A 13375-nucleotide genomic window follows, 5' to 3' on the forward strand; every position below is an offset into this window, starting at 1 on the left:
CTTTCATTTTCATGAAGAGGCTCTTTAGTTCTTTGCTTTCTGCCATAAGGGTGGTGTCATCTGCATATCTGAGGTTACTGATATTTCTCCCAGCAAGCTTGATTCCAGCTTGTGCTTCATCCAGCCCAGCATTTCTCATGATGTACTCTGCATATAAGTTAAATAAGCAGGGTGACAATATACAGCCTTGATGTACTCCTTTTCCTATTTGGAACCAGTCTGTTGTTCCATGTCCAGTTCTAACTGTTGCTTCTTGACCTGCATACGGATTTTTCAGGAGACAGGTCAGGTGGTCTGGTATTCCCATCTCTTGAAGAATTTTCCACAGTTTGTTGTGATCCACACAGTCAAAAGCTTTGGCATAGTCAATAAAGCAGAAATAGATGTTTTTCTGAAACTCTCTTGCTTTTTCGATGATCCAGTGGATGTTGGCAATTTGATCTCTGGTTCCTCTGCCTTTTCTAAATCCACCTCGAACATCTGGAAGTTCACAGTTCACGTACTGTTGAAGCCTGGCTTGGAGAATTTTGAGCATTCCTTTGCTAGCTAGTGAGATGTGTACAACTGTGTGGTAGTTTGAGCATTCTTTGGCATTGCCTTTCTTTGGGATCGGAATGAGAGCTGACCCTTTCCAGCAAAAACAACACCCAGTTATGGATATGACTGATGATGGCAGTAAAGTCTGATGCTGTAAAGAGCAATATAGCATAGGAACCTGGAATGTTAAGTCCATGAATCAAAGCAAACTGGAAGTGGTCAAACAGGAGATGGCAAGAGTGAACATTTTAGGAATCATCAAACTAAAATGGACTGGAATGGGTGAATTTAACTCAGATGACCATTATATCTACTACTGTGGGCAGGAATCCCTTAGAAGAAATGGAGTAGCCATCATAGTCAACAAAAGAGTCCGAAATGCAGTACTTGGGTACAATCTCAAAAACGACAGAATGATCTCTGTTTGTTTCCAAGGCAAACCATTCAGTATCACAGTACAAAGTGCTGGCTCATCATAAACCCTTACAAGGTCAGGAATGAATATTATCTTTATTTATTTTTCTGGCAGTATCACATGCCTTGAAGGATCTTAGTTCCTCAACCAAGTATTGAATGTGAGTCCCCCACATTGGAAACGTGGAGTCCTAACCAGTAGGCCACAGGGGAATCCCAGAAATGTTTTCTTTTAAGGAGTTGTTCTGTGGATACTGAGAGAATGTTGCTCTATATAGTTGGCATAGTTGTCAGGTATTTCTACTAATAAGGAGTTTGGTCCATCCATAACACAGAAGAGGAGAGAGAGGAGAACAAGGGACATAGAAAAATGTTTATGTTTAGATTTTCCTTGACTTTCCTTAGAATACAAATTTTAACTTCATTAACAGTATAAACGCTTGCATGGGTTTTCCAGGTGGAACCCTTGGGCTGGTATCATACCAGGAAGGAGGCAGTCAGGGCTGGAAACCAGTCTTGTTAGGGTCATTGCCCAGGAAAGTCTTTTGATTACTTACCCGTCTTCATTCAGGTACTGGTTTCTAAGCCCTTTTGGATGCCTTTAAAGACAGTGGTGACAGACGAGGGCACCTTCTGAAGATTCCCCAATTCTGCTGGGAGCTGGATGTCTGGGAGGAGTGGTCCTATCCACCTCATCAGCACTGGGAGCCACTAGCTAAGTGATGACTCCGCTGCATTCACCAGTCAGATCCATTTCTCAGCGGTTGAAATACAAATGCATTTGTACATAGGGCCTTGAGGTCTTTGAGAGAAAAGTGGTTTTATTTATATTCGTTATGATCATTATGTACTGGGATTATTTTCTCAGTAGGCAGCATGTCTTTTGCCCATATTTATGAAGCAGGGGAGAAGGCATTTAATGAATTTCAAGAGTGTGTTTGACTGTAAAACGCGTCTCTCTTACCACATTCACATGTAAATAGCCCTTTTATTTGTTCTCTCTGGTGACCTTTCTTCTTTTGGGGGTAGATCACAGTTTGTTGTTGTTTTCCATTTCCAAATGGGAGGCTGAATGATAATAATGAAAGATTATGCAAAAAATCCATGTTTAAAATAATGTTGATATGGCACTTGTGTTGCAGGATAATTATAGTAATTTGGCCATTACACTATATGGAGTCAGGAGTTAGTTGCTAGAAAACACGGTGATAGGGGTGATTCAGAGGGTTTTCATCCCAACAGGCTGTTTGATCCTGCTGACTTTTCTCTTGAAAATCAATTGCTTATGATGAATACTCTGAATTCTCCCTTGATTACATTGGCTGACAGTGGGTTGCACCCATTGCACGGGGGTCACCAAGAGTTCCGTGTCTGTTTACACAGGGGTTTCAACAACTCTTAAAATATCACAGAGCAAATTTAATCTGAGCAAGCAAGCAGCTAAGGAGGCAGTTGCTAAAAATCACAGTCGTTGCTCATGGAAGCAAGCAAAGGAAGATGTATTCATTCTAAGCCCAACGCGAAGCCAGTTATTTTGCTGCATTTTGCAAGCCTTTTCTTCACTGCACGTTGCTCTGGTTCTGGGCATTTTCAGACTTTCAGGAACACATGGGCTCGCCCAGTGAAAGACCAGGGACAGTCACCTTGGAAGATGACTTCTGACTTGAGGTTCATGATTGACAATGTTCTTTTTCCCCTCAAGGTTATTAACATATTCAGATTTTCTATTTCTTTCAAATCAACTTTAGGAAATTAGATTTTTCTAGAAAAGCATTGTTTAGTATATGAAGGTTTAAAAATGATTAGAGTACAATTGCTGGTGTATATACATATGTAGATATATATAACTCCAGTGTGTGTGTATACACACACACACACACACACACACACACACACAAACATACATATGTACCGGAAGATCCTCTGGAGAAGGGAATGGCAACCCACCCCATTATTCTTGCCTAGAGAATTCCATGAACAGAGGAGCCTGGCATGTACAACCCATGGGGTGGCAAAGAGTTGGACACGACTGAGGGACTAACACACACACAAAATGATTAAAGAAGACAATTTATGTGATATAAATAAACTTTAATACTTCATGAAGTGGATGGTCTCTTTTCAGAGAACTGCAAAGTGGACAAAAAGGCAGGGAGCTTTTATAGGATAAAGAATAAGGAAGAGAAAAAGAGAAAATATCTGGTTGGTCATGTCTCACAGTCACCCTGGTTTGGGGTAAGAAGGCCCAGTGTTGAGTTGGCGTTTGAGGATTGGCTGACAGGACCGACTACATTTCTGGTTCATTTACAGGAACATGAAGGTTACCCAAGTTTCAGTTTTCTGACCTGCCCCCCACCAGGCAAGAGCAGCTCCATCTTGGCCCTAGAAAGTTATTTATTAGTCAGAGAACCTCCCCTATGTGATTTTAATCCTTTAAATTTTGTTGAGCTTATGGTCAATTTTGGTAAATATTCCTTGAGTCCATGAAAAAAATGTATAATCTGTAGTTGTTAGGTACAGGGTTCTATATTTAGGATTATGTTTGATAACAATGTCAAATATTTTATCCTTTTGACCTCATCAATTGTTTGATCAATTCATGAGAGGTCTGTTAAAATCTCCTGCTTTGATTGTAGATATATAAATTTCTACTCCTATCATTGTTTCCTTATTTATTTTGAGTCTATGTTATTAGGTGCATGATTTTTAAGTCATGTCTTCCTTGAACTTAAAAAATCAGTTATGAAGTGTCCTTCTTTATCTCTGGTGAAAGGTTTTTGCCTTAAAGTCTACTTTTTCTGATTTTAATGTGGCCACGCTTGCTTTCTTTAGCTCATATAGGCATGCCATATCTCTTCCCATCCTTTTATCTTCATCCTTCCTGTTTTCTTACATTTTAAGTTTGTGTTTTGTAAACGGCATAAATTTGGTTGTTGTTTTTATCTAGTGTAACAGCTGCTGTCTTTTAACTTTAGTATTTAGTTCATTTTCTTCTCTTATGGGTTTATATCTATCGTCTTACGTTATAGCTGTTCCCCACGTTTCTGTTTTATTCCTGGTATTTTTCTCGTATGTCTTTTCCTTTCATAATCTCACCAGTGTCAATTTTATTTTTCAAAGAACCAGGTTCAGGATTGAGTTGATTCTCTGTATTGTGTTTTGTGACTGTATCAACAGTCCATTATCACAAGAATGCCCCTAACAAACAACTACAGAAGCACAGCGGCGTCCTACACCCACACAGCTGGAGTCAGCTGGACAGCTCTTCTGACCGTGGTTGGGTCTTCCCACCCGTCTTGGGGTTGGTTGCCTGTTGGCAGATCTAGGCTGGTCTTGGGTCCACTCCGTCTGCCTCTCACAGGCTGGATGGGACATGTTATCATGGTGATGGCAGAGGCACCAGAGATCAAGTAGAAACACACAAAGCCTCTTGAGGTCTGGGCATTGAACTAACACATGTCACTTATCCAAAGCAGATCCAGGCTGAGCTCAGAATCAGAGTGGAGGACATTACATGACAAAGGGCCGGAACAGAGTAAGGATGAAAAATGAATGTCATGACTACAACCCATGCTCACAGAAGAATAAGGCTGGTGATTTTTGTCATGGCCTTCTTTCTCCTGTCCTTCAGAGACACAAACTCCAGTTTAGCCTGTTTAAGGCTAAAACCTAAAGTCTCATATCAAGACAGTGAGCTCAAGTTCATCATGCTATATGGCTTGGAGGTTGCCCTGCAGTCCAGAAAGGAAGAGTGTCCTTGAAAAATATGGAAAAGCTCTTTGTCCTGCTCTCCTGTGGTTTGCCGAGTGTTTTCCTTTGTATGGACTTTATCCTCAGCTTCCTGCCAGTCACTCAGCCAATACGGAGTGTATCCCATATGCTAGTCTTTGGGAGCCTGATCCAGTATGTGGTGAGCCCCTCATGGCCTAATGGTTGGATAAACATGCAAGACAAATGAATTTACAATCAGAGAATTGTTTTGAAGGAGAGAGAAAATTGTGTTGAGATCCCAGCAGAATTACACCTAAGTCATCTTGGGAACATCAATATAGGACTTCATAGAAAGAAAGCTTTTGAATCAGAACTTCAAAAACAAATTGGAGCTTTGTAGGTGAAGAAGCAGAAAGAATTTCAACAGAGGAAAGACATTGTGCCTGTGCAAAAGCAAGGAGGTGTTAGAGACCAGGGCATGTGAGGGGAGAGCACCAGCCCAGTGTTGTTGGAGCAGGAAGGGAGGGGGCAGCAGGAGGGAGGAAGCAGGACAGGAGACAGAGGGAGGCGAAGCAAAGACTCTAGATTCTTGTTAATCGTAGCATATCTGATGAACAGCCTGGGAATGTTGAACCAGAAAGGGACACACCATCAACGTCTAGTTTTCAGGAAGAGTTCCCAGGGGCCACTAGAGTGTGCAGGAAAGAGATGAGAAGGGGCTGAACTAGAGCCGTGACTATGAATGAACTTGGGAGATATTTTGGAGAATTAGTGGAACCTGATATTTTACTGCATATGGGGAAGGAGGGTTGTAGAAGAGGGAAGCCTCAAGGATGTCTTCAGAAGCCAGGTGGATGGTGGAACTGTCTTGGCAGATGGAAATAAAAAGCGTGAATGAGTCATTTGATGGAGATGCTGTGACTTCTGATTTGGACAAGTTCAGTCTGACCTTCTTGGAAAGCCCTTGAGTGGATACAGAGCATCCAGACAGCAACAGGTGCTTCTGAGTTTAGATGGAAACATAACCTCCCAAAGGATGTTCTCACCCTAACCCCTGGAACGAGTAAATGCTGCCTTCATTTTGGTAAAAGGTCTTCCTCAATGTGATGAAGGATCTGGAGATAAGATTATCCTGAAAGAGGGAGCCTGGCCCTGCTGACACCTTGACTTCTGCCCAAAGATACTGATTTTGGATATCTGGCTTCCAGAACTCTGGAAGAATACATTTCTGTTGTTTTAAGCCACCACGTGAGTGGGAATTGTCACAGCAGCCACAAAAAACTAACACAGTTATAAGGAAGACCAAAGGGCTGGAGGCAAAGCAAGGAAGGAAACAGGTCAGGAAGTTAAGGGTACCCTCACTCTTCAGCAGTCCGTGAATGCGCTGTTTGCTCACTGTCTCCATCTTCTTACTGTCTTGAGGCTCCTTCTTATCCTTTAGATCTCAGTTTACACGTCCAATGGGCTTCCCTGGTGGCTCAGATAGTAAAGAGTCCGCCTGCAATGCAGGAGACCTGGGTTCGATTCTTGGGTCGGGAAGATCCCCCAGAAAAGAGAATGGCAACCCACTCCAGTATTCTTGCCTGGGGAATCCCATGGACAGAGGAGCCTGGTGGGCTACAGTCCACTGGGTCACAAAAAGTTGGACACAGCTGAGACACTAACACTTTCTCTTTCACTTTACATACTCAATAGAACACTGACTGCTCAAACTGAAGTAGTTCCCAGGCTCTTGATTTCTACACACCATCTAGCATAGCTTAGTATTTCTTCTTCTCTTACTGACTTTATTTGGAAGGGCAAGTTAGTCTCATTTGCTGCCAAATCTTTAACGTCTAGTTTGTTAATGTGCACCAGGTGGTAGGTATGAAATATAAATTTTTAAATGAATGAATAAGTGAACAATGTACTTTGTTCATACCTCTGGTTTAGCAACTTCCCTACTGCAAGGTAGTTAGGGGTGTATGTGGGGGGGCTGTGAGTGTGTGCATGCAAACCCACCTACCCTGATCCTTGTGAGCCTCTTAGAGTAAGGACTACCTCTGTCTGGTTCTTTTGTACTGCTGGGTACCTCATGTGACTGCAACTCCTCGTTCTCCCCTGAACTTCAGCTGATTGAATGTTTTAACTTGAACCTTTAACTTTTCCTCTTTTAAAAGGTGAGGGCTTAAATTCATTTGTCAGTCTTTTCTGAAATCAGCCATAATATTAAAATACTAAAGAAAATAACCATTTTGTAATATTCTGAAATGAAATTGCTCTTATAATTAGACATTTTTGGGGAGATCTTAATTGAGTTAATGCATGAAACTGTCCTCCTTTAAAAAGTTAAGATAATGCAGTTAGAGTTGAATTCCCTTGAATCAGTGTCCCAGCTTGGTTCTCCCTCTCATTCCCAGAAATGGCCATTGTTATAATGTTAGTAGGCGTCCATCCAGACTTCTTTTTCTGCTTTTATATGAAGTGCATGTGTTCCTTGGAAAAAATTCTGCCATTTTGTGGCAGTGTTTTTTTTTTTTTTTTTTTTTAAATAAATGGCACCTTTTGGGTTTGCGAAGTTCTGAAGTTTGCTTCTTCACTCAGCTCTTTGAGATCTAATAATGTCAATAAGCTTAGGTCTGGGATGCTCCTTTTATCTTCTGGATAGGATTTCACTCTATGAAATGTGCCACACTTGTCCTCAGATGGATGCAAATTGTTTCCACTATTTCGTATCACAAACCGTGCTGCAGTAAGTATTCTTGCACACTTCGCCTTGGGCCCCTTGAGAGTGTTTCCACAGGCTGTGTTCCCAGAACTGCTCTTGCCAGCCTGGAAATAAATCAAGCGTGGCCACAACAGTGGCCTTCCTCCCGAGCCTCTCCTAGTTCTTCAGGACTTAGTGTTGTCAGCACGTTTAACTTTTGCCAGTATGATAGCTGTGAAAGGAGATATTATTGTTTAAACTTCATTTCTCTGTTACTGAGGTTGGACACGTTTTATGTGTTTATTGGTCATTTGCATCTCCTGTCCATTCATTTTCTTTGCCTATTGCTTTTTTTCTCTTCCCCTAGACTTCAGTTCTTGGTCTATTATGTGTGTTGCAAATATTTTCTCCATGTATCTACTTCTTTAAGAAACACTTTAGAGTTCTTTTGATAAAACTTTTAAATTGTGATGGGGTCAAGTATGTCAATATTTTTCTTTTAAGACTTCTGCCTTCTACATTTGAAGGAAAGATTTGTCCACCCCTAAAATAATAGAGAGATTCTCTTATATGTTCTTCTCATAATTTAAAAGTATTTAAAAAAATAAGCTATTAATGTATCTGCGAATGATCTTTGTATTATATGAAATTGGGACCCAAATTAATTCTTTTCCCATTTGATCAGCACTGTTTATTGTATTGCTTATTCTTCCGCACCAGTGCTACCTTTACTGTATATGAACATTTAGGCTCTTTTTTGGATTTCATTCTGTTCTGTTCCTGCTCTTGATAACCTGCTATTTTAATAACAATGGCTTTATAATATGTCTTAATATTCGTTAGAAAATTTGGACTCTTTCTTCTTTTTCCTTAAAATTTTGTTGACAAGCTCTTCTTCCGTTACTCTTTTAGAATCACTTTATTTCATTTCACAAAAAAGAAAAATCTAGTAGGATTTTTGATTTTTTTTTTTTAAGTTAAAACCTGCCAGATTGTATACTGTTACTTTTTCCTAAAGCCTTCAGAATGTATTATTTAGCTTTCCCTATGTATTTTTCCTGTTAGACAAAGGACTTCCCTGATAACTCAGTTGGTAAAGAATCCACCTGCAACTCAGGAGACCCCGATTTGATTCTTGGGTGGGGAAGATCCGCTGGAGAAGGGAAAGGCTACCCACTCCAGTATTCTTGGACTTCCTTTGGGGCTCAGCTGGTAAAGAATCCACCTGCAATTCAGGAGACCTGGGTTCGATCCCTGGGTTGGGAAGATACCCTGGAGAGGGGAAAGGCTACCCACTCCAGTATTCTGGCCTGGAGAATTCTGTGGACTGTATAATCCATGGGGTCACAAAGAGTCAGACACGACGGAGCTACTTTCACATATTTTTCCTGTTAGATAAAGAGCAGGGTAGAACCAGGTCTGGTGGGACCTTGAGTTTATACAATTTGGGAAGTCTTTTTAAGGAAAGGAATATAAAGTTAGGAATGCAATAGTGGGTGCTGTCCCTTGGGGTGATAATGTGATGTTTTATTCACATCATGGTAACCCCTCCTCAGAGTAGCCCCTTCTCAGTCTCACTCAGAGAGGAAGTGTCAGCAAACGGTGCCTTCCCTCCTGCTAGAATAAAGCCCTGGTTCGTGACTTCCAAGCTACTTAGGTGATGTAGGCAAAGAGAATAACAATTAAATTCACAGCCTCAGTAGTGTTTCTAGCTGCGTGTCATATAAAACCACTACCTGACTTTCCCCGGGACAGCACCTCACGTCTGAGGAGCTCAGGGCACATTAAGAACATTAACTAATTAAACCCCACAAAACCCCAGAGACCCGGGAAGGAGAGACATGGCCTCACCTCGCCCAGTTCTGAAATGCAGCCACCTCTGGGGACGAGTGCAGCAGCTGCTTTGAAATAAGCAGCAGCACCCATGACACTTTAGCCCAGACAATTAGTCGTTGTCATTGGAAATTGTCTTGTGAGCATTAGCCTGTCAGACAGTGAGAGCTCCAGGATTAATTGTTGACGGCGAATCTAATCCAGTCCCTGAAATTTCTGGCTTTTTAGTAATTTTGTCCTAATTAAAATGGGCTTCCCTGGTGGCTCAGGTAGTAAAGAGTCCTCCTGCAATGCAGGAGACCTGGGTTTGACTCGTGGGTGGGGAAGATCCCCTGGAGAAGGGAATGGCAGCCCACTCCAGTATTCTTGCCTGGAGAATCCCCTGACAGGGGAGCTTGGTGAGCTGCAGTTCATGGGGTTGCAAATTATAAAGTAAATTCAATACATAAACAACATGGACCTACTGTATAGCTCTGAGAACTCTACTCAGTATTTTGTAATAACCTGTAAGGGAAAAGAATCTGAAACATACACACATACACATGGGCTTCCCTTGTGGCTCAGCTGGTAAAGAGTCTGCCTGCAGTGTGGGAGACCTGAGTTTGATCCCTGGGTAGGGAAGATCCCCTGGAGAAGGGGCTACCCACTCCAGTCCATGGGATTGCAAAGAGTCAGACATGAATGAGTGACTTTCACTTACACACACACACACACACACACACATATAGGTTGTTGTTGTTTAGTTACTCAGTTGTATCTGACTCTTTGCAACCCCATGGACTGTAGCCCACCAGGCTCCTCTGTCCATGAGATTTTCCAGGCAAGAATACTGGAGTGGGTTGCCATTTTCTTTTCCAGAGGATCTTCCCAGCCCAAGGATCAAGCCTGAGTCTTCTGCATTGGCAGGCAGATTCTTTACCGCAGAGCCACCAGGGAAGCCCTGATACACATACAAAACTGACCCACTTTGTGTACACGTGAAACCAACACAACATTACAAATCAACTATGCTTCAATAAATAAATGCACAGGGGAAGTCTAATTTTCCTTTAAACTAGACTGTTTTTGGTAGTTCTTCAAATTTAAAGCTTAAGACTATCTTTTTCATTAAAATATAAAGTGCAACTCAAGAATAGGGAATTTTATATATATATATATATATATATAAAATTTCAAAAACTTTGCTGCTGAGCAAACTGAATTGGTGATGGTATAGGTCAGACCAGCTGCTACCTTTAAGGGGTGTGTTGGCTGGGCAGCAGGTGAGGGAAATCTCTGGGCTCTGGAAAAGCTTTAATATTCATTTAAGTGATTGTTACATGGGAGTCGATACATGTAGAGATTCATGTGCACTCTACTGCACACGAGTTGTATCACCACAACAAGCTAAATTCACCTAAAAGCCCTCTACTCTTGTCAGCCTGAGAACACTGGAAACGCTGTACAGACGACTGGAAAGTTCTGCAGGAAGAAGGATGTTTCCAGGTGCTAGGGACACGCTAGGGTTCATTGTCCCCAAAGCATCTTTCTTCAGAGCAGGGATTCTGAGTCCCTTGTCCTCTCTCCTGTCACCTGCTCTCCACGTAGAAGAGCTTCTCACTCTGCTGGGGTGACATTCTCTCATGGTAACTTCAACGTCATGTACCTCTTCATCTCTCCCCTTCCACCTCTCTGGGCATCTGACTTTTCTCTAACTTAGAATTTCGTTCTATTTCATTTGTCTGTGTCTCTGCCCGAAGCAGTGTATAGGGTGTGAGCCACCGCATATGCTGGGTCTAGAGGTAATCTGCAGGACCCGTTGACTCTGGCTGTTGCTGGAGGAACCAGACGCAGTGTGAGAGGGGGACACAGAGAGGGTCGCAGCCTCTGGCCCCATGCCGTCTGCTGTGATGCTTAGAAACGGGAAGATGGGGCAGCAGGGCAAGTCAGCAGCCCAGTGTCTGGGGCCTCCTGCAGGCCTAGTGTCCCTCCTGTGTCTTTTTTTTTTTTTTTTTTTTAGCAGCCTAAAACAGCAACTATTTATTTAGCTCATAATTTTTGCTGGATCAACTGTCTTGGCTGAGCTCAGCTGGGTGGTTCTTCTAGTCTGAACTTGGCTTGGCTGATCTCAGCTGGGCTGTCTCATGCATCTTTGGTCCTCCCGTGTCTTTACAGACAGTTTTTGGGAGGGCCAGCCCCCAGGCAGAGCATCCTAGGACTGGAAGGAGCTGAGGCCCAGAGGCTGCGAGCAGGGGTCAGGGCTGAGTCCCTCCGTGGAGCAGATGCAGAGGGAGTGAGAGAGGATGGGTGGGGGGCAGGGGAAGGGGGAGAGACGGTGGAAGAGGAGAGATGCAGGGGGTGCAGGGCTGGGGTTGGGGAGAGAAAGACAGGAAGAGAGACAGGAATAAAAGAGCAGAAGGAGGAGGAAGGAAAGGAGGGGGAACAGCTTTTTAGACACATGGGGAAACTTGTTTTCTGCTCTATTTTTTGGTGAGCAGTACGAACACGTGAACACTACATACATGAACACCACCCTGATTATAGACTTTCCACAGCATATTAAATGATAATGTAAGCTCAGCTCTAGTTCTTGCTTAGAAAGTATAAATGTGAGTGTCATGGCTGCTTTCAGGTGCCTGTTCACAGTATTTCCGCGTAGAGAGAAAGCAGCCCTGGGATGCTTTGTGTCCTGAGAGCACGGGCACATCCGACTGCGGTCTAATTCCCCATTCCGTCTTAAAATCATTTCAAAGCCTGCCATCCAAGAGGTTGATAACCAGTTGCTTACAAACCTCAAAGGGGCTCCCATGAAAGAGTCACGGAGCTCAGTCACTGGCAGCCCACCAGGCCCACCCTGGCCTCAGTTTATCCCCGCAGCTCCTGCAGGGCCGGGTGCCACTGGATCCTGTCGTGTGAATGTGGCACGGAGAACTGAATCCAGGTGGGCTGCACAGACCCTGCTCTCCCCCCAGCCCCCTCGCAGTGCTGCCCCCAGCAGTTGGATCCTTGAGATGTGCTGCAGTTTAGAAACACACGACCACGCTGCCGCCAGTGTCTTGTGCTCTGCGGACATCGATCATCTCTTTTCTGTCCTTGTATCACTTTCTCTCCCAGACTCCGAGCTCAAGAACATCAGCGAGGAATCCCAGAAAATAGTCAAGGAGCCGCAGGAAGCTGTGTCGCTGGAGACCAGGGAGAGCATCCAGGTAAAGGAGAATGTCCGCCCAGCTGGAGCCCAGGGTGGGCCTGGGACTGCTGCACCATCAGGTCAGGCGTGCTCCTGGTGCTGGAGTGACTCCTGAGCGGGGAAAGGCCTCCCTAGCACTAAGAGCTGGGGACCAGGGCAGGGGTGAAACAGGCTGCATGTTCCTTAAGACATTGGAACATTGTAACATCTTCAAGAGTTCAGCTCAGAGTGGAATCCCATCCCTTCTCCCCTTGCCTTCTCAGTCCTCCCCTGATTTCAGGAGGCTGACATGGATAAAGCCAGTAGAAAATGCACCCTGTCCACAGACTCCAGTGAGGCAACGTCTTCTCCCTGCCTGACGGGGCCCCTCAGGCTGTAGAAGCACCCGCCAGAGCTCCCTGACCTGCCTTCAGCAGGATCCCTCGCCACCCCACCCCCACCTCCTGCTCTACAAGTGCTGCTGCCCTGACCGTTTGTTCAGTCGCCAAGTCCTGTCCGACTCTTTGTGACCTCATGGACTGCAGCATGCCAGACTTCCCTGTCCCTCACCATCTCCTGGAGTTTCCCCAAGTTCATGTTCGTTGCATCGGTGATGCCATCCAACCATTTCATCCTCTGTCGCCCTCTTCTCCTTCTGCCCTCAATCTTTCTCAGCATCGGGATCTTTTCCAGTGAGTCAGCTCTTTGCATCAGGTAGCCAACGTTTTGGAGCTTCAGTTACCACATCAGTCCTTCTAATGAGTATTCAGGCTTGATTTCCTTTAAGATTGACTGGCTTTATCTCCTTGCTGTCCAAGAGACTCTCAAAAGTCTACAGGGGAGCAAACCCCACACTGAAGGAGGTGCAATCAGCCATGTCAGAGAGGACAGAGGATTTGGGGGGATGGGCCAGGGATCCAGCGATCATTCCAGCTCTGCCACCCTCTGACCACTGATGATTCCCAGAAATAGAAACGCCCATATAGACTGGGCTCTGGGTCCTCACCTGCTCCTGTAGGACCTCGGGGCAAGTCCCTGTGTCCTCTATA

General features: G+C 44.0%; 1 protein-coding gene across 1 annotated transcript in view; it reads left to right on the forward strand.

Moving 5' to 3' along the window:
* Positions 1-13375, forward strand: part of CFAP61 (cilia and flagella associated protein 61) — a 231542-nt gene that overhangs the window by 50290 nt on the left and 167877 nt on the right. Inside the window, exon 9 of the mRNA XM_065921324.1 lies at positions 12275-12366. Within this exon, the coding sequence (XP_065777396.1) occupies positions 12275-12366 (92 nt within the window). The remainder of the gene's footprint in view (positions 1-12274; positions 12367-13375) is intronic.

Source organism: Muntiacus reevesi, chromosome 2, assembly GCF_963930625.1.
Source record: "Muntiacus reevesi chromosome 2, mMunRee1.1, whole genome shotgun sequence".
NCBI lineage: Eukaryota > Metazoa > Chordata > Mammalia > Artiodactyla > Cervidae > Muntiacus > Muntiacus reevesi.